The following is a 21,635-nucleotide window of genomic DNA, read 5'->3' on the forward strand; positions in this document are numbered from 1 at the left end:
ATTGCTGACCCCCAGCCACAGGTGAGACAAGCTGAGGGCTGTCACCCTCAGCTGAAGAGGGACGAGCTTTTCACCTACCTATGGAACTATCTACCAGGACCAAGCCTGGAGCAGAGAGCTACTGGAACACCCAGAGGTGGTGGAGGTGGGGCTACGCCATGAGGAAACACGGTCAAAGGACAAGCTCACATGGTCACCAGTGCTGTGCGGACATGGACTGTGATAGAGCCAAGGGACATAGTCCAGCAGAGGCCAGAGCACAAGGAATGTTCTGCAGGTCTCAGGAGGGCACCCACAGCCTGAAAGTGAACAGTTGCACTTGCGTGCTCAGGTTCAAGGACTCCAGGGTGGGGCCTGGCTGAGACTAGACTTCTGATATACATTTGTGCTTTGCACAGCTACCCGGCCCATTCTGCGGTTTCACCCTTCCTGGTGAAAAGTTACTTTGGTGGCCATTGTAATTTGGATCTTACATGTTGCCCCCAAATCCATGTGTTGAAGGTTTGATCCCCAGTCTCTGGTGCCATTGGGAGGGGGAGGAAAATTGTCATGGGGCATGCTATTGGAGGGGATGTTGGGACATTATCTTTTCCAGTCTCCATCTCTCTGCTTTGTGACCACCACGAGGTGGACGGCCTCTTTTGCCATAGGCTTCCAGTCTATGATGTTCTGCCTGCCTTAAGGCCCCAACGTGACTAGGCCAACCATCATCTGAGCCCTAAGAAATTACAAGCCCAAACAAGAGTTCCTTCCTTCTAAGTTGATTTTTTTTTTTCATGTTTTTTTGTCATAGCAGCAGGAAGCTGACTCACATGTAGCCCATATCCAACTCCATGGTGCCTCTCTGGACACAGGAGGAGCAATAGAGCCTGCAGCTGGCCAGGACAGGCACCATGCTGAGGACTGATCTCTCTCTCTCTCTCTCTCTCTCTCTCTCTCTCTCTCTCTCTCTCTCTCTCTCTCTCTCTCTGTGTGTGTGTGTGTGTGTGTGTGTGTGTTCTCCTCGGTGCCCCTCAGTTGCAGAGGATCAACAGAGGGCTGGAGGTTGAGCCCTGCTCCCCTGAGCAAACCCCATATTTATGTGGAAGAAGAGGAGAACACACCGCATAACATTAACTTTTTATGTTAATAAAAAGATTTGCCTAAGTGCACACCTGTGTTTTCAGTCCCCCCCCCCCCGCCTTCTATAGTGATTACTTCTTCCTTATACATATGAAAGGAATAACAACAAGCTCTAATAGGAAAAAGCTGTGACTATTACGGGACCAATGGGGACATTGTGACGACCCAGGGTAGGCCTGTATAGAATGGGTGTGTTTTAGCATCCAGTGTTGCATCCCAGTACCACGCTCACACCAGGGAGCTCATCTCGGTATTTCCTCGCTGTCTGTGACACTGTTTGTCACTCAGGCCCTTTCAGGAATCCTCTTCACTATGTCTGGGAAGGACAACCGGGCTCCCCTCCCGCCGTGACCAAATTCCCCCCAAAATGGACTCATCTCTGCCCTGAGGTGTCAAGCAGGGGAAAGAGGCAGCCAGCCCGGCAGACTCTGAAGCCCGAGGACTGCTGGGACTGGCATGGCCCCCACCCTGTTCCAGGATTCCTCTCAGAAACTACTGGCAGCCCGGGGTGGGGGGTTGGGAAGCACATCCTGCCGTCTGTAGAGCCTGCTTTTTTGGATACATAGTTGAGCTCTCCTCATCTGATTGAAGAATTAGGTCTGCTGTGGTGGAAGGAGCCATGCCTGGAAGGCAGGCAGAAGAGCCGAGAGTCCCCTCCTCCCACCTCCCCACCACGTGCACCTCAGACTCCTCACCTGGGGCATGGCTTCCAGATAGATAGACATGTTAACAAAGAGAGACAGGATCATTGAGATCCAGGACATGCCCCTACATGCATGTATGCATGAATGCATGCCGGTTGACACACATATGCATACTACGTGTACCTGTGAACACACACACACACGTGGTCTTGGGGGTACTCAGAAACACACAAAGACCTGCCAGGCACGGCCAGTTCCTAGCTGTATCCTCCTCTGAAATCGTTTTGAAAAACGAGTGCGGGACCATCAATCATTTCTACTCTTTAAAGATGTGGACCCCGATTCTGTAGATTGCCTTCTTCCTCCCTGTACCCTTTTCACCCGGACAGGGACTCCAGGTTTGAAGGCAGATGAAGTGGGGATGTGGGCCAGGTGGATGGGCGAGACTGGGCAGGCCCCTGGGTCTGGGGCAGGATCCGGCCTTTGAAGCCTTGGAGAGGAAGGGGATGATGTGAGCAGATCAGAATCCTAAGCAGGCCTCAGGCTGCAGCTGCAGAGCAGCGGGCATGGGGAGGGCAGAGCCAGGCTAGGTCAGGAGGAAATATGGGGAAGGCCAGGAAGGGAGACTTGAGAGGGGCCTGGGAGGCTTAGGAGGGACTCGGGGTGGAGCTGGGCGGTGGTATGGAGGGACTTGGTCTCCTGTCTACAAGAAAAGTATGTTACTTCAGGTGCTACAAGCTGGAGTTGGGGGTTTGAGAGGGTCTGGGGAACCAGGCTGACTCTGTGGCTATTTCTCTGTGGCCCAGGAGATGAGCCAGGCCAGGGAGGACAGTGGGGATGGGCCAAGATGAGGTACAGAGAGTTAGGGGTAGTGGGCATGGCTTTTTGGAATCTCAATTTGCTGCCTGGTGGATGTGAGCATCTCTGGTCTTGTTAAAGGCCAGGCCAGGAAGGCCATGCTGGTCAGTTGCTGGAGGAAAGAACCTAGAGTTAGGTCAGGTAGGGGATCAGGAGTGCTGAACTGGTGAGAGAAACCGGGTCTTTGCGTGCGTGCGTGCGTGCGTGCGTGCGTGTGTGCGTGTGTGTGTGTGTGTGTGTGTGTGTGTGTGTGAGAGAGAGAGAGAGAGAGAGTGTCTACTCTAAGATGCCTCCTTGTCTCTGGGTTCACCAAGTATGGGATGGAGGTAGGGGCAGGGGTCACTCCTGGGCATGGCAGGCTTCCTAACACCTGTACACCTGCAGGCAGTTGTTGGAGGAGATGCCCATGGGGATGCACCATGGGCAGCGGTTCAGGGAGAGCTACTGCCCTAGGCTGGAAGCCAGTGGGGATTTAAGGTTGGTAGGACCCCCATGACACACCCAGTGACCCAAGAGTGGAGGAGGGGTCAGAAGTAACCAGTGTCTCTTTCACGTGTCTGTTGGGGGTAGATGTCTTTCTTCAGATCGCTGGCCTTAGCTGGGCGGTGGTGGCACACGTCTTTAATCCCAGCACTCGGGAGGCAGAGGCAGGTGTATCTCTGTAAGTTCGAGGCCAGCCCGGGCTAAAGACTGAGTTCCAGGAAAGGCGCAAAGTTACACAGAGAAACCCTGTCTCGAAAAACAAAAAAAACCAAAACAAAACAACAACAACAACAACAAAAAAAAAAAAAAAAAAAGAAAAGAAAAAAGAAAAAAAGAAAAGAAAGAAAAGGGAAAGAAAGAAAGATAGCAGATCACTGGCCTTCCTGGCAGTCCACCTCATGGACTGAACACATGTCCTGCAATGGTCATGCATTAATGAGTGTTGGACGTCCCTACACCTTGCTCTGGGTTTGAGCCTGGATCTCACACGTAGCCTCTGGCAGCTTCGTGAGGCAGCTTGGTATGAGGGAAGAACACGCATCGGACACATTGAGGAAAGGGAGAGATTGCCACTCAGGGGGTACTAGAAGCTGGGATAGATACCTGTCCTTGTCCACTCTGCTTGTCCCCAGGTTCCGAATCCATGGGATCGCTCACGAGCTCTCCCTGGCCCAGCCCAGCGCCCTGCGCCCCGCCCATTGGGCTGTCCCCGCCCCGCCCCGCCCCTGCTCGCCCCTGCCCGCCCCTGCCCTAGCCGCCGGCAGCGGTCTGGAGCGCTGTGGGCAAGCGGCTCACCGAGGCTCTGCGCGCAGCATCAGGGGCGCAGACGGCCTGGCCTGTGGAGATGGCCCCCAGGTTCGGGCTGCTGGCGGGTGCAGGGTTAAAGGGTCCGAGGAGGTGGGGGACGCCTGGGGCCCGCTAACCTGTGGTTGTTGTCCACAGGTGGCACAGGCTCCGGCGGCGGCACCTTCTGGACGTGCTCGCTAGTTTGGTCTTGCTGCTGGTGGTACGCGTGGCCCGGGCAAAGCCAGGTAAGCCCGGGTGGAAATATAACTTGGTGCCCCAAGTCCGCCGGTCTCCCGCGCCCTTTGTGCAGGTCGCTGGCTTATCCCGGCGATAGCCACCCTTTTACTCTGCGCGTTCCGCAGGGAGGCAGCGGCGTCCGGGGCCCTGCCTACGCGCAGGTGGCGGGCGGTGGCTGGAGCGCGCAGGGGTCGCGCGGTGCTGGCACTTCCAGCGCCGCGCCGCTTATGCTAGCCATTCATTCTCTAGACTCCGGGCGCCTGGGGTCCCGGGGTGCGTTTGGGCCAGGGTGGTGCGAGCTGTCCGCCTCTGGAGTCCCTCGTGGGAGGACCAGACTTAAGCAGCTCTGTGGAGAAGTTTGTGCGCTTCGCCAGCTGCGCGCTGCCGGTGGCCAGTAAGGAGCCGCGGCATCCGCCGGTGGCCCACCTCGCCAGTGTCGCCCTCGCTGGCCTCATTCTCGGCAATGCTTGAGCTAGCGGCCGCCGCGGGTCCCACCAGATCCTCGGGAGGGACCGTGGGCGGAGTTTATCACGGCTGAGAAAGACCGGGGAAGATCTTTAAGTGCATGGCGTCATCTTTGACTTTCCAACCTGTTGAGGCAAAACTGCGCGTATTTGCCCGGGGCCGGACTCCGGTGGCCGGCCAGTCTTTGTGCGCCGCTGCAGCGCAAGGCCCCTGTCCCCCGCGCCTGCGGTGGTGTCGGGTTGCGCGCGCGGTCCCCTTTGATGCTGCTGAGCGCCAAGCGCAGCCAGGCCGGCAACAATGCTCCTTAAGCCCACGGATTCGTTGCCTCCTTCTCTGTTGTCCCGCAAGGACCGCGGCGTGTGCGCACCGAGGACTTCCTTTGCTCTGAGATCCAGCAGCTAACCAGCGACTGGCTGCTCTCCTCCCTGCTCAGCATGTCCGCAAAGCCCCTGAGTAAGGGGGCTGGTGCAGTGCCAGACTGTCCGGGTGGAAACCCCGCGCTTTATCACAAAGGCGCCTGCGGGTGACCTCCCCAAAGAACCAAGTCGGTCCTCTGCCTACTCTCTGGTTAGCAGTGTCACCTGTGGTGGTCACAGACCTCTTGCCACAGCATCACGAAGGATGAAAGGAGGAGAAAATGGCTTGGTTCTCTGCTTCTGTGGCTTATTAGTCACTTCGGGCTAAATAACAGGACAGGCCCCTTTAAAACAGCAAATCTGAAAAACACCTGTTGGCCGGGTAGCAGATAATTCTTCATTTATTTGTGTTAACTACAGGGGGGGGAAGGGGGTAACGCCTTGCAACTGCCAGAGATGGGTCTTGGCCAGGCCGTTCTTACTGACCACATGGCACTTGGGGCTATTAATCAAATGAAGGCCTGGCAGGGGCTGCAGACAGACAGGGTCTGTCAGCCTGGGGCCTCTACCGTAACCCTGATGACAAAGGAAAGATGCTGGAGAGACCGGCACACCCCAACCCCCACCTGGACTTGATTTCAAGTGTAGAAAACAAAGGTTGGATGGGTTTTAATTTTCGCCTTTGGCTGGAACAAACCTGTGTGGCAGTGAGCTTTGGGGGAGATCTAAGGTTAGTGCTGGGGGAAGGTGGTGTTTCTCTGTCTGCTTGCTGAGACTGTTGTTGGGGTTCTCAACCTTGTACCCTCAGGGGCAGGAAGGTCCCTCCAGAGATGTCCGAGGAATGTGGTTCTTCGGTGTCCTGGAGGTCGAGCTGAAAGCCGCCCAGCGGGGCTTGTGTTCTTACACCAGCCCCTCCCCCAACACGGCCACAGCTCCTCATCCCTGTGGGGCTGACTGAGTCCCCTGGACCAGGATGACTGGTGAGCTCTAAGTTATTGGGGGAAGAGCTAATAGGCCTGAAATCCTGACTGGCAAGGTGTGATTCGCTTGGGTCATGTAGAAACCACCCTCTGCTACCTTGAGGCCTGCATCTCTAAGCGGAGCAATGCCCTTTTCTGTTTTTTGGACTGGTCCCGTGGTCCTGTGACTCTGTGGTTTAGATGCTCTGAATTAGCAGGTTGTGCATTTACCCTTAATCTGCCCTTGGTGTGGGCACTGCCACACCACCTGCGATTCCTAGGATAATGTAGGGTCCCCATCTGTCTGCAGTTTCTTCTCTTGTGGATTCACATATGAGCCATGTGGTTATTATGGACTTTGGGGAGGGGTCTGTGAGGAAAGAGGACATGCCAAGGAGGCATCTGCAGGATGCTCATGGCCACACCGGAGCTATCTATATATCTTGCCTCTACCTTTTCATGTGCTTGACTACCCGACCACATTCCCTGCGCTCTGTGTGTTCGGTTCCGGCATCATCAAGACTTCCCACTGTCTAGGGTGCATTAGCACACAGCAGTACCCTCGAGCTGCATTCCCTCAGTAAGTCTGCAGGGATGGTGCACGTGGGCACTTGGTAACATTAGACTTTAAGTTAGTGGGAAAGGGCTCCTGTTCCTGGCTCACCCACTGGGGAGTCTTCAGGATTCAGATGCAAAGGCCTGGAAGATAGTTTTGAATTTCAGCAAAACTTGTTTTTCAGGGTACTCTTGTTTTCCTTCAAGGGAAAGAGGACTGAGTGAGGGGAAGCCCTCTTCAAGGAAACCTAGAAGGAGTGAGCTGACCTCCCCAGGGTGCAGGTAGCTGATGTGGCTAATCAGGCCAAAGCGCTGCCTCTCTCCCCAGCGTTCCACTTAGAAAATGTACGATACAGACGTGAATATTCATGCATCTGTGTGCTCAGGGCACAGGTGCCCCTAAGGTCATACGTAAATGTATATGCAGAAGTGTACATACAGATATGCATACATGTCCGCAGAGTGCAAACCACAATGCACTCACACACATAAATCCATTTATATTTGTGCCCCCCCCACCCATGTGTACATTCATACGTAAATGTGCACACAAGCCTGGCAGTGGTGGCTCACGCTTTTCATCCCAGAGGCCAGAGGCAGAGGCAGGAGGATCTCTGTGAGTTTGAGGCCACCTGGTCCACAAAGCGAGTTCCAGGACAGCCAGAGCTGCAGAGCTGTTGGACAAAGAAACCCTATCTCGAAAAGCCAAAAAAAAAAAAAAAAAAAAAGAATGCACATAAACAGGCACACATTCCCACATTTTCACGAGAATTCACACCATACATGCACACACACACACATATGCAAGCCCCACCCCACCCCCATCAATGCAACATCACCCACAAAGGGAAACAATATACACTCACTCATGGAAGAACATGAGGCATGCCAGAACAGTTGTACATGGTGTGAGGACCACTACTCCATGAACATCTCTTGGACTAGAGATGTAGACTCAGGACTCAGAACTTCATCGGAGGCTCTTTGTTAGGGGTACCAGCCAGAGAAGAAACAGGTTGCAACAGTGGTGTCTATCTTAAGGATGAGCCTGGTAGTCTAAAATGGAATGACGTTTCCTGGCTGCCAACAGATAGATGTACTGCATAGGCCCTAGAGAAATTCCTAAGATTGGATGCTGGAGTGTGTGTGTGTGTGTGTGTGTGTGTGTGTGTGTGTGTGTGTGTGTGTGTGTGCGCGCGCGCGCGCGCATGTGTGTGTGAAACACTAGGAACATACAAATATATTTGGTATACTTAATGAGGTTTACAAGTTTGGTACATTTTGAAATGTAAGTTTCATGGCTAGATGATAGAACAATTTGGGGGCACCTGACATGTACCCCATGGGCTGACAGCTCTGTTCCTCTGACCAGGCCAGCTCCTTCTCTAGATCTGTCTCCCACCCTAGGTTTCGGGGCTTGGGATTCAACTTTTGCCAGGCCTGGATTCCTCTCCTGGAGGCATCTTGGCAGACTCCCCGACGCTGAGGTGAGGTCATGCAAGGCTGTGTTCTCCTGAGGCAGCAGAAGTTGGGGGCAGGCTTTGTCCTGTGTACCCGGATGCTATGGTGGCTGTCACTTACTCTTGAAGCCTAGACTCCCATCCCTAACAGGAGAGAAGAAAGAGCTCCTTGCTCGGTGTCGTGAGCAGCGGAGAACCCTTGGTAAAGCTGTTTGCACTGCCCTTTCTGAGATGACACTGACTCTATGATTCAGTGTGTCTCCTCATCTCACTGCAGGGCTGTTTTCACGACATAGAGTGTATCTGTGCAACTTGCACTGTGTCCCTCCTGGGATACACAGCCCTTCAGGCAGGACCCTGGGTGTTTCTGTCTGTAGCACCAGCCATGCTGGCTGGAGATGTGGGAGTCAGGTTGCTGGCTGAGAGATGCATGTCAGGGTGGTGGGTCTGTGTTCCTGTGGGATGGCTGTCAGGGAACTTTTGATCACAGACGCGCTGACTCAGGTCAGCTTTGGGCTGCAGGCGCATGTCTAGTCCTTGCCTGTGGGAGCATAGCTTCTCCCTGGCTCCTTTACACGGGCAAGCCTAAGCACAGCCATCCTGGCTGCTGCAGTCAGATCTATAGCATGGAGAAGCTGTCCACAAGCCTGTACATCTTTCTGGAATTCCATGCTGGCAGATGGGGGTCACTACCAGGCTGATCTCCTATGGGCACTTTGTATGTGTGGGGGAGGTGTGATGGGTCAGGTCAGAAGTACCCAGCATCAGGCTGTGTCAGGTTCACAGCTATCCCCAGTTTCCAGAAGGTCACGATGTTCTAGAGGTTCATTCAAGAAGTGCTGGGTTCAGCTAGTTACCAGCATTGGCCATGGGTGAGGGTTGACTTGAGTGTCCCACAGAAAAGATGCTAGATAGACAAAAGGCTCAGAGATGCCACAAGAAGATGAGGTGGGGCTACCTATGAAGAGGGATCAGTGGTGGGTTATGGGTAGAGCCTAGGTTTAAATTCTTTTTCTTTTTTTCCTTTCTTTTCTTTCTATCTTTTTTCTTTTTCTTTTTCTTTTTTCTTTTTTCCTTTTTCCGAGATAGGGTTTCTCTGTGTAACAGCCAGGGCTGTCTTGGGACTCATTTTGTAGACCAGGCTGGCCTTGAACTCACAGAGATCTGCCTACCTTTGCCTCCCAAGTGCTGGGATTAAATGCATGTGCCACCATACCGGGCTAAGGTTTAAATTCTGCAGGTGGCATCACATTGTTCATCTACCCATCCTTCTATCTGTCATCCATCTACCCATTCGTCTGTTCATCCTTTCCATCCATCCATCCATCCATCCATCCATCCATCCATCCATCCTCCACTCATTAATTTTGGTTCAGAATTTTGTTTTGTTTGTGAGTGGCTTCATAATTAGCAGCAACCAGGCCTCCTATTTCAAAGCTGAGCTTAGATGTCTTTGAAACAGTATCAGATTTCTGTAGCAGGGTCCCCATCTTCAAAAAGCCTGCCAGCACAAGCCATTCACTGTGAGCAGGAGCAGTGGCTTGCACCGTGGTAAAAGCTGAACTGGAGCGAACTCAGAGTGAGAGCTTGCCTTAGTGTAGCCGTAGTGAGCCTTCTGCTCGGCCTCTCCTGGGAATGTGGAGGGCTAGGGAAGAGCAGTGGATATAGCTGCTAGGGAGGTAACACTGTGAGAAACCCTGCAGACCAGAATCCAGACGCCCATGCCTCCAGGACAAAGATAGACCTTTCCATGTAGCAGCCAGAGAATGTCTTCTGGGAAGTCATTGCCTGCCCTTGGATGGATGACTGTGCTGCTTGGCTCTGGTGGGCGTGGGTGGGTGGGTGTGTATGGATGGTGTTTTCCCTCCTACTGAGAGCATGGATGGACAGGGAGAGAGAGAGCACAGTCTCCCTGGGCCTTTGCTAGACAAAGCCCCCAACCCATTCAGTAGGCCCCGGGCAGGTGGGGGCCATGGGAGAAAGGGGTCAGCTGAAGCTGTCCTGCCTTCTCCCAAGGTCCCTCATCCTGGGTAAGCCAGATAGATGTCTTCATGGGAGCAGCACTTGTGACTTCCAAAGTAGCTAGAGAGGCCAGCCAGCCGAGTGGTAGCCCTCATTTTTGGGCAACTTGAGAGGCTTCTGGCTGGTCCACACCTGGAGATATGGGGCAGAGAGGCCACACTGGGTTCCCTGGCAGATACCTTGGGGTGAACATCACTCCGCTGCTGTCCCATTCAATCGTGGATTTTTCTCTTCTCTTGTGTGTGTTTCTGAACACCTTGGGTGTCTGCTCTGAGTGAGGGAAGGAAGGGAGACAGCGTGTGTTTCCAGACGCCACTAGTCTGGGGGCTGAGGGAAGAGTGAGTGGCGATGGGGAGCAGGGCCTTCCCTTATCTCTGTAGAGGCAGAGTGCCCAGGGCCTGGGTTCCGTCCAGCTCGGTGTTCTCACGGTCCTTATCTTGGGTGCTTCCAGTCAGAGTTGGGGCTGGGTGCGGGGGCTGCGGTTGGGCCTTCAGGAGAGGTAGGGCCCCTCCAGATGGGTAGAGCTAATTCTCGTCAGGTCATGCCGGAGCTAGCTGCTGTCACTTCAAAAGTCTTGCTAATTTGATCAAACGTTTTGGAGTTACGCTATTTGAACCATCATACCACTGCCTTCTTGGGGTAGTTCTTTCCTAATAGCTTCGTGTCTGTTGTGGCGGTAGCTCTGCATGCCACATTTGTGTGTTGGCCTGGCTTGTGGTCGGCTTATAACACATAGCATTTTCCTTCATTTTTGTGACTTCTAATTCATCCCTAGTGGTAGAAGCCTAGACTGGCAAACACCAAAAAAAAAAAAAAAAAAAAAAAAAGGATGAACTCAGCTCAGGGAGGTCGTCTTGGGCCGGTTTGCTCATCTGCAGGCAAACGACTGCATGAGACAAGGTGCCTGCTCTGGGAAGCATTGAGAGAGGCCAGGTACCTGCACGGGGAGGGCTGCGTGGGGTGGGGCTGGGCACTTGTGTAAGAGAGATAGGTGTACGATGCGCGTCCATTGCTTTCCGCTGGAGTCCAGTTCTTGTAGCAAACAGCTGTAGAGTCATCGGATCCCAGGGATTACATCTGGCAGGAAGCCTGGCCTTCAGCTGTGCCCTCAGAGGTGGAGGCTGATGGGGTGGCTCTGTTCCCAGTCCTGTGTGACATTAGGTGGCCTCCTGACCCTTTGAGTGGGGCTGATGATGGTTCACTTGTCTCGAGGCAGTGTGGAATCTGTGGCCTATCCTAAGGAGAGTATCGTTGTATCTCTGTTTCTCCCTGAGTCCTGACAGTCCTGGGCTGGCTTCAGAGGACCCATAGTGCCCCGTGGAGGCTTTGTCCCAGCTGCCAGGCAGTGCCCTGGAAAGGTTGGCATCAACAGGAGTAGAAGGTGTGCTTTTACCCAGCTGTGAGGTGGACCTGCTACCAGGACATGTTAGGAAAAGCAGCCACTTCTGCCCCTCAGAGTTCTTCCCAGACTACCTGAGGTGCCCAGCATGGTGTCGTTAACTTTCCATGTACTTTTAGAGAGATTCCAGGGCCACCTGCCTGCTTCCACTTACCAGATATCTTTATAGGGCTGACATAATTTAAGGGAAGCTGCTGAGAATTGACAGGGTCATCAGGAGACTCCTGGGGGCTTAGTACCTCTTCTTAGGGGGGTTTCTATCCAGGGGTTGAGTCCTGGACTCAGGCCCTATCTGGGAAATGAAGAGGAAAAGCCTCAGCCTCCTTTCATCATCACCATAGCTTGTCGTCAAGGGAGCTGTCTTCAATTATTCCCTGTCTGTGCAAGCCTGGGTTCTTCACCAGCCCTGGCTGTGGGTCTGGGTAAGGCCAAGGCCTCTGTTGTCCACAGCATCCCTTCCCCTTCTCACTGTGAGGTGGTCCTGGTTCCTTTCTGGTTACCTCTGTGCTCTGTAGAAACCTCTGTGCCCATGCCCGAGGTCCGGTGAAGGCAGGTGACGAGGACATTATCGAAAAGGGTTCTAGTTGAGACAGGGAGGCCCAGGACGGGGTCCTGTGCACAGTGAGGTCCTCCAAGGTGGGAGAATTCAGAGCTGAGAGCTCACAGCCTCACTTCCTGTATGTCTTCAAGAACTACTACTGTTCTCTGAGCCACTTGCCCTTGGAGGAGGAGGAGGAGGAGGAGGGAGGAGAGCCCGATGACCTCGGAGCCCAGGCTTCTACCCCGCACCTGACCCCCTCTTTATCTGTCTCTGTCTCTCTTCACCTCCATTATGCAGCAGACCTACATCTTGCTGGCAGAGTCCTAGGGCACCTGTTCTTGGGAGGCAACATTAGTGATGACCTCTGGTTCCTTCTGGGTCCTTGGACAACAGCCCTATCTCCTGGAGCAACCCTTTCCTCAGGGTCACCATGACTTAACTATTTTCTTGATGAAACGAGTCTTTACCCTAAAGGAAAGCAACCCAGTGGAATGCCATGGGAAGTTTGTAACCAAAGAGAAGACCTCCCACCCTCCTTCTCTCTTTCCTGTCATTGTGGTGTGTGGGAGAGGGGACATGCTGATCCTTTAGACAGACAGACAGACAAGACTTGAACCCTGGTGCTGATGCCAGCCTAGGCCTGGCCCCTCTGGACGGCTCCCTTCTTAGTGGCCAGCAGGTCTGTGCCAGACTGGAAAACACAGTCTATCAGTGAGGACAGACGCCAGACTCCAAGGATGGGAGGTTTAGTAGGCAAGATGCATGGCCTCTTCTGGCATGTATAGTAGGCTGAATAATGAGTGTCCCCCAAAGATGTCCACACGCCCATCTTGCAGACTGTGAAGGTTAACTTCCAAGTTCAAAAGCACATTACACCTGGGGTTAGATTGAGGGTTTTGAGGTGGGAAGATGACGAGAACCCTTCATGGTTGATGCAGTTGCAGGGTGCTTACCAGGAGGGTAGAAGGGAGGAGAGCTAGTCAGATATGAGGATGGAGATATATGCTTATGAGAGTGGGGATCTGAGGGTAGGTATTTGAGGACAGAGCACCATTTGGAGGATGCTGTGCTGCTGGCCTTGAAGATGGTTGCAGCCATTAGGTAACCCACCTGCCTCTAGATACCTTCTGGGAAAGCTGGGGTGGTCTGCCCTAGAGCCTGGAGAACCCAACTCTGCCAGTGCCTTGGCTTTCTGTGTATGACTTCCAGAACTGTCAGAATAAATTCGTGTTTTGCGTAGCTGACTGTGGGTGTTTCGCGTAACCCTTGGAAACAGACGTGGAGGTTCATTGGCTCGCGGAAGGGGATGAAGTCGCAGCAGAGAGGAATAAGGTGCCTGCTGTAGTGCAGGGACCTCTGAACTGTTTTGAGGTCCGATCCTTTCCCAAGCAGGACGCCACAGCGTGTCTCTAAGGTCCACTGGCCAGAATGCTGCCTGTTCCTTTCCGCATAGCTAGAACCACTCGAGGCTGAAGGTGCTCCCCCAACCAGCTAAAGATGAACCCCCACCCTGAGGACGCCCCCTGACCTTCTTCAGTGGACTTTACATTGGCGGGTCCCCCCAACATAGCCTGCACAGCGACCTCTGGAGGCGCTACCTCTCAGGGCCTGGGCTTAGAGCCAACTGGCCAAAATGGGAGAGTAGAGGACAGCTGTTGGTGAGCAGAGACCCCCCTTTCAGGGAGTGGCCTCCAGGCTGCCGGGAGCTGATGGGAGGAATGTCCCTGAACGCTGTCCTTGCTATCCCTGAGATATAGGGGGAGTTCTGCTAGACAGAGGACTTTGCAGAGTGGCATCCGTCTATCCCAAGTCAGACAGACCACTGCTTGGGACAATGAGATACCTAGTATAACAGCTAGCTCCTTTCCATTCTGCCTGTCCGTCCAGCACCTTCAGCCTCTGGGTGCCGCTCATGCCAGCCTCAGGACGACCGTGGGGCTGGAAACATTTTCCTAAAGTCACGTAGATGGCCGTGTGCCCAGCAGGCTATCAGGACGCCATCAGCTTGTCCGTGGACCAGCGGCTGCCAGACTCTGGTTTTCTGAACACGGCCCAGGCCTCGGCTGTCCAGAGTGAGTCATGTGTCCTCGGTTATCCAGAATGGACCTTGACAAGCCCTTAGTCCAGATGTAGATCTGGGAACTGGACCTTATTTCTTATGAAAGTGACCAAACTGCACTCACCACCGAGCAAGTGGGCCTTTAGAAATTTTAAATTCCATCTTTCATTTGTATTGGACTGCCATGTCAGGCTCTCAGTTTATACCTGGGGACTGGGACCTTTCCCTAGAGCATACATGATTGCAAACGCCTTTGGCCAGGTGTGCAGCCTGGCTTCTGGGCCTGTCCAAGTTCAGGAAGAAGTAGTGGAGTTTGCTTATATCCCGAGGGGAGCTGTGGGCTACACCCAGGGCCTATCAGGGTACAGGGCATGCTCCCTGTTGCATCTCCAGACTTCATCTGTCATGGAAGCTAACAGGCCTCCCTGTCATCTCTTGGGGTCTGCGATGATGAGTCAGCCATGTTAGCCTGGACTCAAAAGTCAGCCAGTCCTGGCAACTCCCCTGAAGGCCACTAGCTGGCCAGAGGACCGGGCCACATGCAAACTTCGGAAGAGGAATCCTGTTGTGCCCAGGGAAATGGCGCAAGGCTGGATGGAGGCTATGGCCTGAGAACAGTAGGGCCTGGTGGCCTTTCATTTTTCTCCTCCAACTCAGGAATTGAGGGTGAGGCTGTAGAGCCGTGTGTTATTAGATCAAGGTGGTGATTCTGAGCTCCAAATGTCTTACCCACCGGCCTCCTAGCCTTCCACCACTTCCTTCTTTGCCTTTAAATATATCCATCCTTTCCCTACCAGATTACCAGGATTCCTCCTCTAGCCTTCCCAGCACCCCCCATTCATTCCTTTCCCTGTCTTTCCATTGTCCTCATCCCTTCTTTTCAAGCCCCCCAGTATCCCCACCCCTCTTCTCTAGGGCCCCTCTCCGCTTCGCCTCATCTTTCCCAGCCCCCCAGTGTCCTTCCATCCCTGTGGTCAGACTATATCTCAGCAGGTGTTAAGCTCAAGCCAAATTTGTTTCTGAACTTCAATTATTTAGCAACTGTTAATCGTTGAATTATAATGTCACAGCCAGCCCCTCCCCACATTGTGGCCCCTTTGTCCTCGGAAGACTCCATTTCCTCCTTCTGCATGTCATTGTCCTGGCCAGCCAGCATTCCTCCTGAGATAAGATGAAAGATACAACTCCTTCTAGTGCTTTATCTCTTGAGTTCCCAGGCAGTCTGTTTGACCTTTGCCCTCTAGCTCTAGCGAAGGGTTTTTAATGTTTTTTTCTCTCCTGTCCCGCTGGCTGGTCACTGTTCAGGCAATGTGCACCTTGGGGGACTCCTCTGTGCAGGATGCTGCTGTCATGGAGTAGTTCTGTGGCCGGTTGCTCTTCAACTCAGCGTCACTCAGCCTAGAGCAGACTCAGCTGACTTCCTACCCTGGACACAGCTCATCTCCGTCCTGCCTGGGCTGTGTCCTGATTCACCCAGGCCTGACCAAAATGTCACCAGTAGGCATCATCTAGACTCTGGGCCACTTTATTCGCTCCTCCTGGTGAATTGTTGCAGTCTGGGCTGCCCTGCGACCTTCACTGGGGTTCCCCATCCCGCGTCAGCACTCACCTGGGGTTCTTTTTTGTTTGTTTGATTGACACAGGGCTTCTCTGTGTAGCCCTAGATACCCTGGAACTCACTCTGTAGACCAGGCTGGCCTCGAACTCAGAGATCTGCCTGCCTCCGCCTCCTGCGTGCTGAGATTAAAGGTGTGCACCACCAGGCCCAGTTCATCTGAGGTTCTTGACTTTCCTCTTTGGAGCTCTCCCTCAGCAGTAGTTCCACGGACCTCCTCCCCGGCCTGCCTGCCTGCTGCCCTGTGGCTGGGCAGTTTGTGATTCTTCAGTCACCTTTGTCTATCACGGCCTGTGCCCACTTCCGCTTCCTCCTACACTTAAGGGGACCTTTAAACACACCTGACGTTCCAAGTCGAACCTGTTATTAGCGACCACACAATCCAAACACTATTAATCTGATCTCAGCCAACAAGGCTGTGGTTTGGACTGATTTTTCTGTGTCGGGCAGAACCCAGGCCACTTCCATGAGACTTCCTGCCCCAAAGCTCTCCCAGACCTGCGCACTGTGACTCTTCCTCAATACCTCCCTCCCTCCTCCCCAAGCCTTTTCCTGTAAGTCTTGGTGGCCTCCACGTGGCTGATGTGTCCTGCTCCTGAACCAGTGACACCCAGTCATATCTTTGCCTGCACTTGCCCACACAGGCCAAGAGCCTCAATAGAAGTGGAGTCCCACATGAATACCTTGTATCATTGTCACCCGAGGCCTGCAGCTACATAGTGAGTGGAAGAAATACACATGTACCAGGGAAAGGAGGTCCCCCACTAGCGCTGAACCTGCTGTGGCCATTTCTGGATGTCACCTTCTTATATGAAAAAGGAATTGACACAGGAGTGTCTGCAGTTATGGGACTTGTGTATGACTGGCCTGTATTCGGAGACCTGCTGGCTCAGTCTTTCCTGGCCCTGGACATGACCACAAGTACGAGTGACCATGCGTTCCCTCCTGGGTCCTGTCATCTGCCTAGAAATGTCAGCTTTAGCATGACAAATGCCTGTTTGAACAATTCCCCTTCTCTACACTCTCAGGGATCCTTAAGTTCTTAACATGGTCCCCCCAGGGGTGTGGGTCCTCCATATGGTACCTAGAGCCCCAGGTTAGAGAATTGAGCGCCTGAGGCTTTTACAGGCACAGCTGATATTGAAGAGTTAATGTCTTAAAAGATGTGTTTTTGAGCCTCTTCCCGTCTCTTTGGCCTCTGTGGTCGAAGCAAGATGACGAAAGGAACGTCATCCTTTGGAAAGCGTCACAATAAGACAGACGCACAGGTTGTGCCCCCGCCGTGGCCCGAAGGCCTGCCCCCTTCGGAAGTCCACCCGTGGCAAACGTGGCCACGTTGCCGAGCACAAGATCAAGTGTAACTGGAGTGCCGAGGCTAAGAGACGAAACGGTACCGGGGCTGGGCGGATGAGGCACCTGAAAATTGTCTATCGAAGATTCAGGCATGGATTCCGTGAAGGGCTAACACCTAAACCCCAGAGGGCAGCTGTGGCCGCACCCGGTTCATCCTGAGGATTTCAATCAGTCATAAAATAAATGTTCTGGTTTCAAAAACTTACAAAAAAAAAAAGATGTAGTTTTGGGCTAAATACTTAGAATTTCACATGTCACCCGTGCATAAGCTCTATGACAGAGCGGCTTTAAGTGGCTCTGCTGCTGTCCAGCCGACGGGCAGAGCCGCCAGCTTTGCCAAGGAGCCGAGCTGCGGAAGGCACCTTTGCACCGGAAGTTCCTAGTGGGCCCTGGACCAGCATCTTCCTGGTCAGTTTCTCCTGACACTGGTAAACACAGAGGCACCTCCTGCTGAGGGGATTCCTTACCTGTGACTCTTACTCATTCCTCTCTCACATCCCGTGTCCTCCTCTGTCTCCTTCCATCCACGACACTGTTTTCCTTGGCTCTTGGCTCTCCAGGTCCACATCACCTCCCCGGGAAACCAGTGTATCTCTTAATATTGGCTCCCCATTAACACTGGCTCCCTTCAGTCCCTCTGCATGCCTCCTCATGCAGCCCCTCTTTTGTGTCGGGGGCGGGGAAGGGGGGAGTGTAGTGGGGGGAACCGCGTAGCCCCTCCTGGTGCATACTTTCTGTGTGGCCCCTCCCCACCGGATCCTCTGTGTGGCCCCTCCCCGTTCAGCCTCCCTGTGTGGCCCCTCCCCTCCGCATCCTCTGTGTGGCTCCTCCCCCCTCCGCATACTCAGTGTGGCCCCTCCTCCCTCTGCATCCTCAGTGTGGCCCCTCCCCTGTGCATCCTCTGTGTGGCTCCTCCCCCCTCCGCATCCTCAGTGTGGCCCTCCCCTCCGCATCCTCTGTGTGGCTCCTCCCCCCTCCTCATCCTCAGTGTGGCCCCTCCCCTCCGCATCCTCTGTGTGGCTCCTCCCCCCTCTGCATCCTCAGTGTGGCCCCTCGCCTGTGCATCCTCTGTGGCCCCTCCCCTGTGCATCCTCTGTGTGGCCCCTCTCCTCTGCATCCTCAGTGTGGCCCCTCCCCTGTGCATCCTCTGTGTGGCTCCTCCCCTGTGCATCCTCTGTGTGGCTCCTCCCCCCTCCGCATCCTCTGTGTGGCCCCTCCCCTGTGCATCCTCTGTGTGGCTCCTCCCCCCTCCGCATCCTCAGTGTGGCCCCTCCCCTCCGCATCCTCTGTGTGGCTCCTCCCCCCTCCTCATCCTCAGTGTGGCCCCTCCCCTCCGCATCCTCTGTGTGGCTCCTCCCCCCTCCGCATCCTCAGTGTGGCCCCTCGCCTGTGCATCCTCTGTGGCCCCTCCCCTGTGCATCCTCTGTGTGGCCCCTCTCCTCTGCATCCTCAGTGTGGCCCCTCCCCTGTGCATCCTCTGTGTGGCTCCTCCCCTGTGCATCTTCTGTGTGGTCCCTCCCTTGTGCATCCTCCCTGTGTGGCCCCTTTTTTATGGCCTGCACCTCTGGCATGAGAGGCTCCACCTATACGGATCCCTATAGAGGGGCTTATGTTGCACAGACCCACCTAAGGCCCCCTGGACTGCTCACAGAACCAGGGGGTGGAGAAGCAATGCTCTCCCCAGAGTAGCCAAGGCCGAAAGACAGCGGTGGTAGTACACGGGCTTCATTCTGTCTTAAGAGATGGGTGAGTGGGAAGCTGCATTGCCTAGGCACTCTCTTTCAGAATAGGTCAGACAGCTTCTGGGTCCGTGAAAGGCCCGTGCTGTGGCTTGTGACAGGTATACAGAGAGCTCAGGAGCCTGTTCTCTGTCCTCCTGCTGAGCCTCGGGTCCTCTGGGTGGCCTGTTCCATTCTTGGGGCAGATGACTGACAGGCTGGGAGTTCATGTGAGCACTCTCCCTGGGGCCACTGGGTGCTCCGCTGAGGCCACCCTCCCTGTGCTTGCCATGCAGTGGAAGCTGGGTTCTAAGTTGGACTTGCTATTTCCCACCAGGCACACATGGTTTTTAGCAGGTTTTCTGGGCATTTCAAATGAAGGCCAGCAACACAGGGTGATAGAGGAAAACCGTGATGGTGGTGGACCCTCCTCAGAGCCTCAGTGAGCATATGCTTGAAGGAGGAACTGTCACCAGAACTCATTCTGGCCTCAAAGACTTGATCCTCCTGCCTCAGCCGCTGAGGGCCGTGTGTGTGTGTGCACTGCCATGTCCTGCTGCTTCTTTCCTGTATTTATTGAGACAGTGTAACTTAACATGGCCTTGAACTCACCCTCTTCCCCGCTCTGCCTGCGTCCTGGGATGACAGGCACGCACTGCCATGCCTGGCTGAGCTCCCGTTTCCAGATGCAGACTGTTTAATCACATCCGTAGCCACATTCTTGTTCTGGGCCTGGCCGCTGGTCCCAGGTGGGTCTGACTCAGACGAGCTGTTTAGATCCATGTATGGGCACACAGAATCAAGAATCAACTTCTGGAGGGCCAAGAACACAGGCACAGGGGTCTCCCACCTCAACCGTGTGTTGGCGATGAATTCTCACATGCTCGAGCAGCTGCGGAAGGGCAAGGGTTCTTCCAGCCTTGGCTCTGTAGCCCTCCTGACAGTTGCCAGCTGAGGTGATGCTATCCTAGGCTGGTCGCGGGAGGATCCCTGCCTGGCTGGCCCTGGGCACCTGTTGGACACGTTTGCAGTGTGGGGTGAAATATCCGGTCATTAGCTCCTTGTGCCCATTGGCTGGCAGGGCTGTGGGTAGCAGAGAGTTAACGGACGGACGGGGCTCCCTGCAGGCTAGCCCAGTGCTGGGAGGCCACTGGGGGGCCGCGATCTCCAGTTCTTTCTGTGCTAATTGAAGACGTGACATTCCTGAGGATGAAAGCCTCTTTGTGCGGATCCGGCAGGCAGCTGGGCTCACAGCCCTAGGTCGCCTGTGCACAGCGGCCCCTGAGCAGGTAGCGCATGGCCCTGGCTGAGGAATGTCCCCACGAGGCTCCAAAAACAACTTCCTCCTTTATTGAAGTGCTATCAGCTCGCGGTGCCTGCCGATTTGGGTCCCAATTATAGGTGGAGAAGCAGGGGAAAGGTTGTGCTGTCTAGACACTAATCCTGAGGTCGAGTTTCTTCTGCACTGTATCCCAGCAACGGGATTACAATTGGTGGGAGGTGGGGGTGAATTCTCTGGGGCTGGGCCAGGGGACCCCAGCTCCTACTCTGTTCCATACCGACTTTCTGGTGTGGGAAGTAGGGCAGGGGCAGTAAGGGAAACCCCTGTGGAGAAGAGGTCGCAGGACTCCACCAGGTGTGAGGCAGGCGAAGGCACTGCCTGTTCGCCAAGGTCTTCAGTAAAGTGGGGGAGGCTGAGCAGTAGTAACCCGAGGAGCCGTGGGCAGCAGAGACCTTGGTGGGGTCCACCTGTGGTCAAGGGCAGGCACCTGCTCTGCTCTGTCGCAGGCTGCTCATGTGTCGGGACTACAGATTGCTGTCCTTTCAGGGGCCAGAGGGCAGCCTCTGCTTCTGCTCCTCCAGGCTCAGAGACTCCAGCCACGCATCCCTCACCCCACTCTGCCCCTTCTGATTGGCTTCCACTGTGACTGCGGTAGCGCAGGGCGAGGAGATTTGTGCCGCCTGTCCGCTCCACGCTTTACAGGCTCCTTAAAGGAGGCGGATAGGCAGATGGCTGGCTTTACATGGGACTCAAGACTTACCTCAAGACTGGACTCCTCCTCAGGCAGTGTGGCCCCCACGGGTGTTTGTTTTGCCTTTGCTATGGCAGGGCGACAGTTCAAATCAGGTGCCAGGCGTCTGTGCCCCTGACATAGGGACTTAACTGCTGTGTTCACAGCCCAAGAGCTTAATGGATGTCCTGGGTAAGAGTCAACATCAGCTGGTTAGACGAGGCAGAGCCACAGAGACCACAGACCAAGCCGTGTGGCTCACATCATCGTGTGGATGAGTGCCCGTGGGAAGGCAGGGAGAAGGCAGCTTTGTAGACGGACACTCCGACGTGGGTATGTGTAGATGCAGCTGCAGTAACAGTTAGACCCCATGCTTCACGTGTGGAGCAGCAGAGTGGTGGTCCGCTGTGGACTGGAAGGAAGCTCAGGCTGTGTGGGGCCAGCCAGCTGTGTGGGGCCAGCCAGCTGTGCACAGTCTCTGACTTTTACAGAGACCCTGATGCTTTTCATCTCCCAAGAATCGAGCAGCCAGATGGGTGAGTGAAGTGAGGACAGCTTTAAAACTCCAAGGCTCTGCCATGTGTGAAGGTGCTCACTTATCATCCCTGCGCTTGGGAGGCTGAGGCTGGAGGATGGCCTTGAATCTAAAGAAGCCAGCCTAGGCTACATAGTGAGCATGTGTCTCAAACAAAAAACAAACAAACAACAACAACAACAACAAAAAACAACTAAGAACCAAACCAAGACAGAACACAAACCTTAGGCCCTAAAATTCCAGGTGCTGCTGTCCCATGGTACTTGTCCTCAACACCTGTCTTTCCTTTGGGGATTCTTCGTAAGTGTGTAGGTGCACACATGTGCAGATACGTGTGTATGTGTGTGTGTGTGTGTGTGTGTGTGTGTGTGTGTGTGTGTGTGTGTGATGCTTGTGCATGTGCCTGTGTAGACCAGAAATCAAGCTCAGGTGTCAGTCTTCACTTCCACTTTCTTT

The 21,635-nt window shown here is 54.3% G+C and overlaps 1 protein-coding gene and 1 pseudogene across 1 annotated transcript in view; both read left to right on the forward strand.

Moving 5' to 3' along the window:
- Positions 1-3,855: 3,855 nt before the first annotated feature.
- Col18a1 (collagen type XVIII alpha 1 chain) overlaps positions 3,856-21,635 on the forward strand; it is a 112,311-nt gene continuing 94,531 nt past the window's right edge. The window contains exons 1-2 of the mRNA XM_037200100.1: positions 3,856-3,962; positions 4,050-4,138. Coding sequence (XP_037055995.1) covers positions 3,952-3,962; positions 4,050-4,138 — 100 coding nt within the window. The 5' untranslated portion in view covers positions 3,856-3,951. The remainder of the gene's footprint in view (positions 3,963-4,049; positions 4,139-21,635) is intronic.
- LOC114696523 lies at positions 16,776-17,075 on the forward strand (annotated as a pseudogene).

This window comes from Peromyscus leucopus, chromosome 16_21 (assembly GCF_004664715.2).
Source record: "Peromyscus leucopus breed LL Stock chromosome 16_21, UCI_PerLeu_2.1, whole genome shotgun sequence".
Classification (NCBI taxonomy): Eukaryota; Metazoa; Chordata; class Mammalia; order Rodentia; family Cricetidae; genus Peromyscus; species Peromyscus leucopus.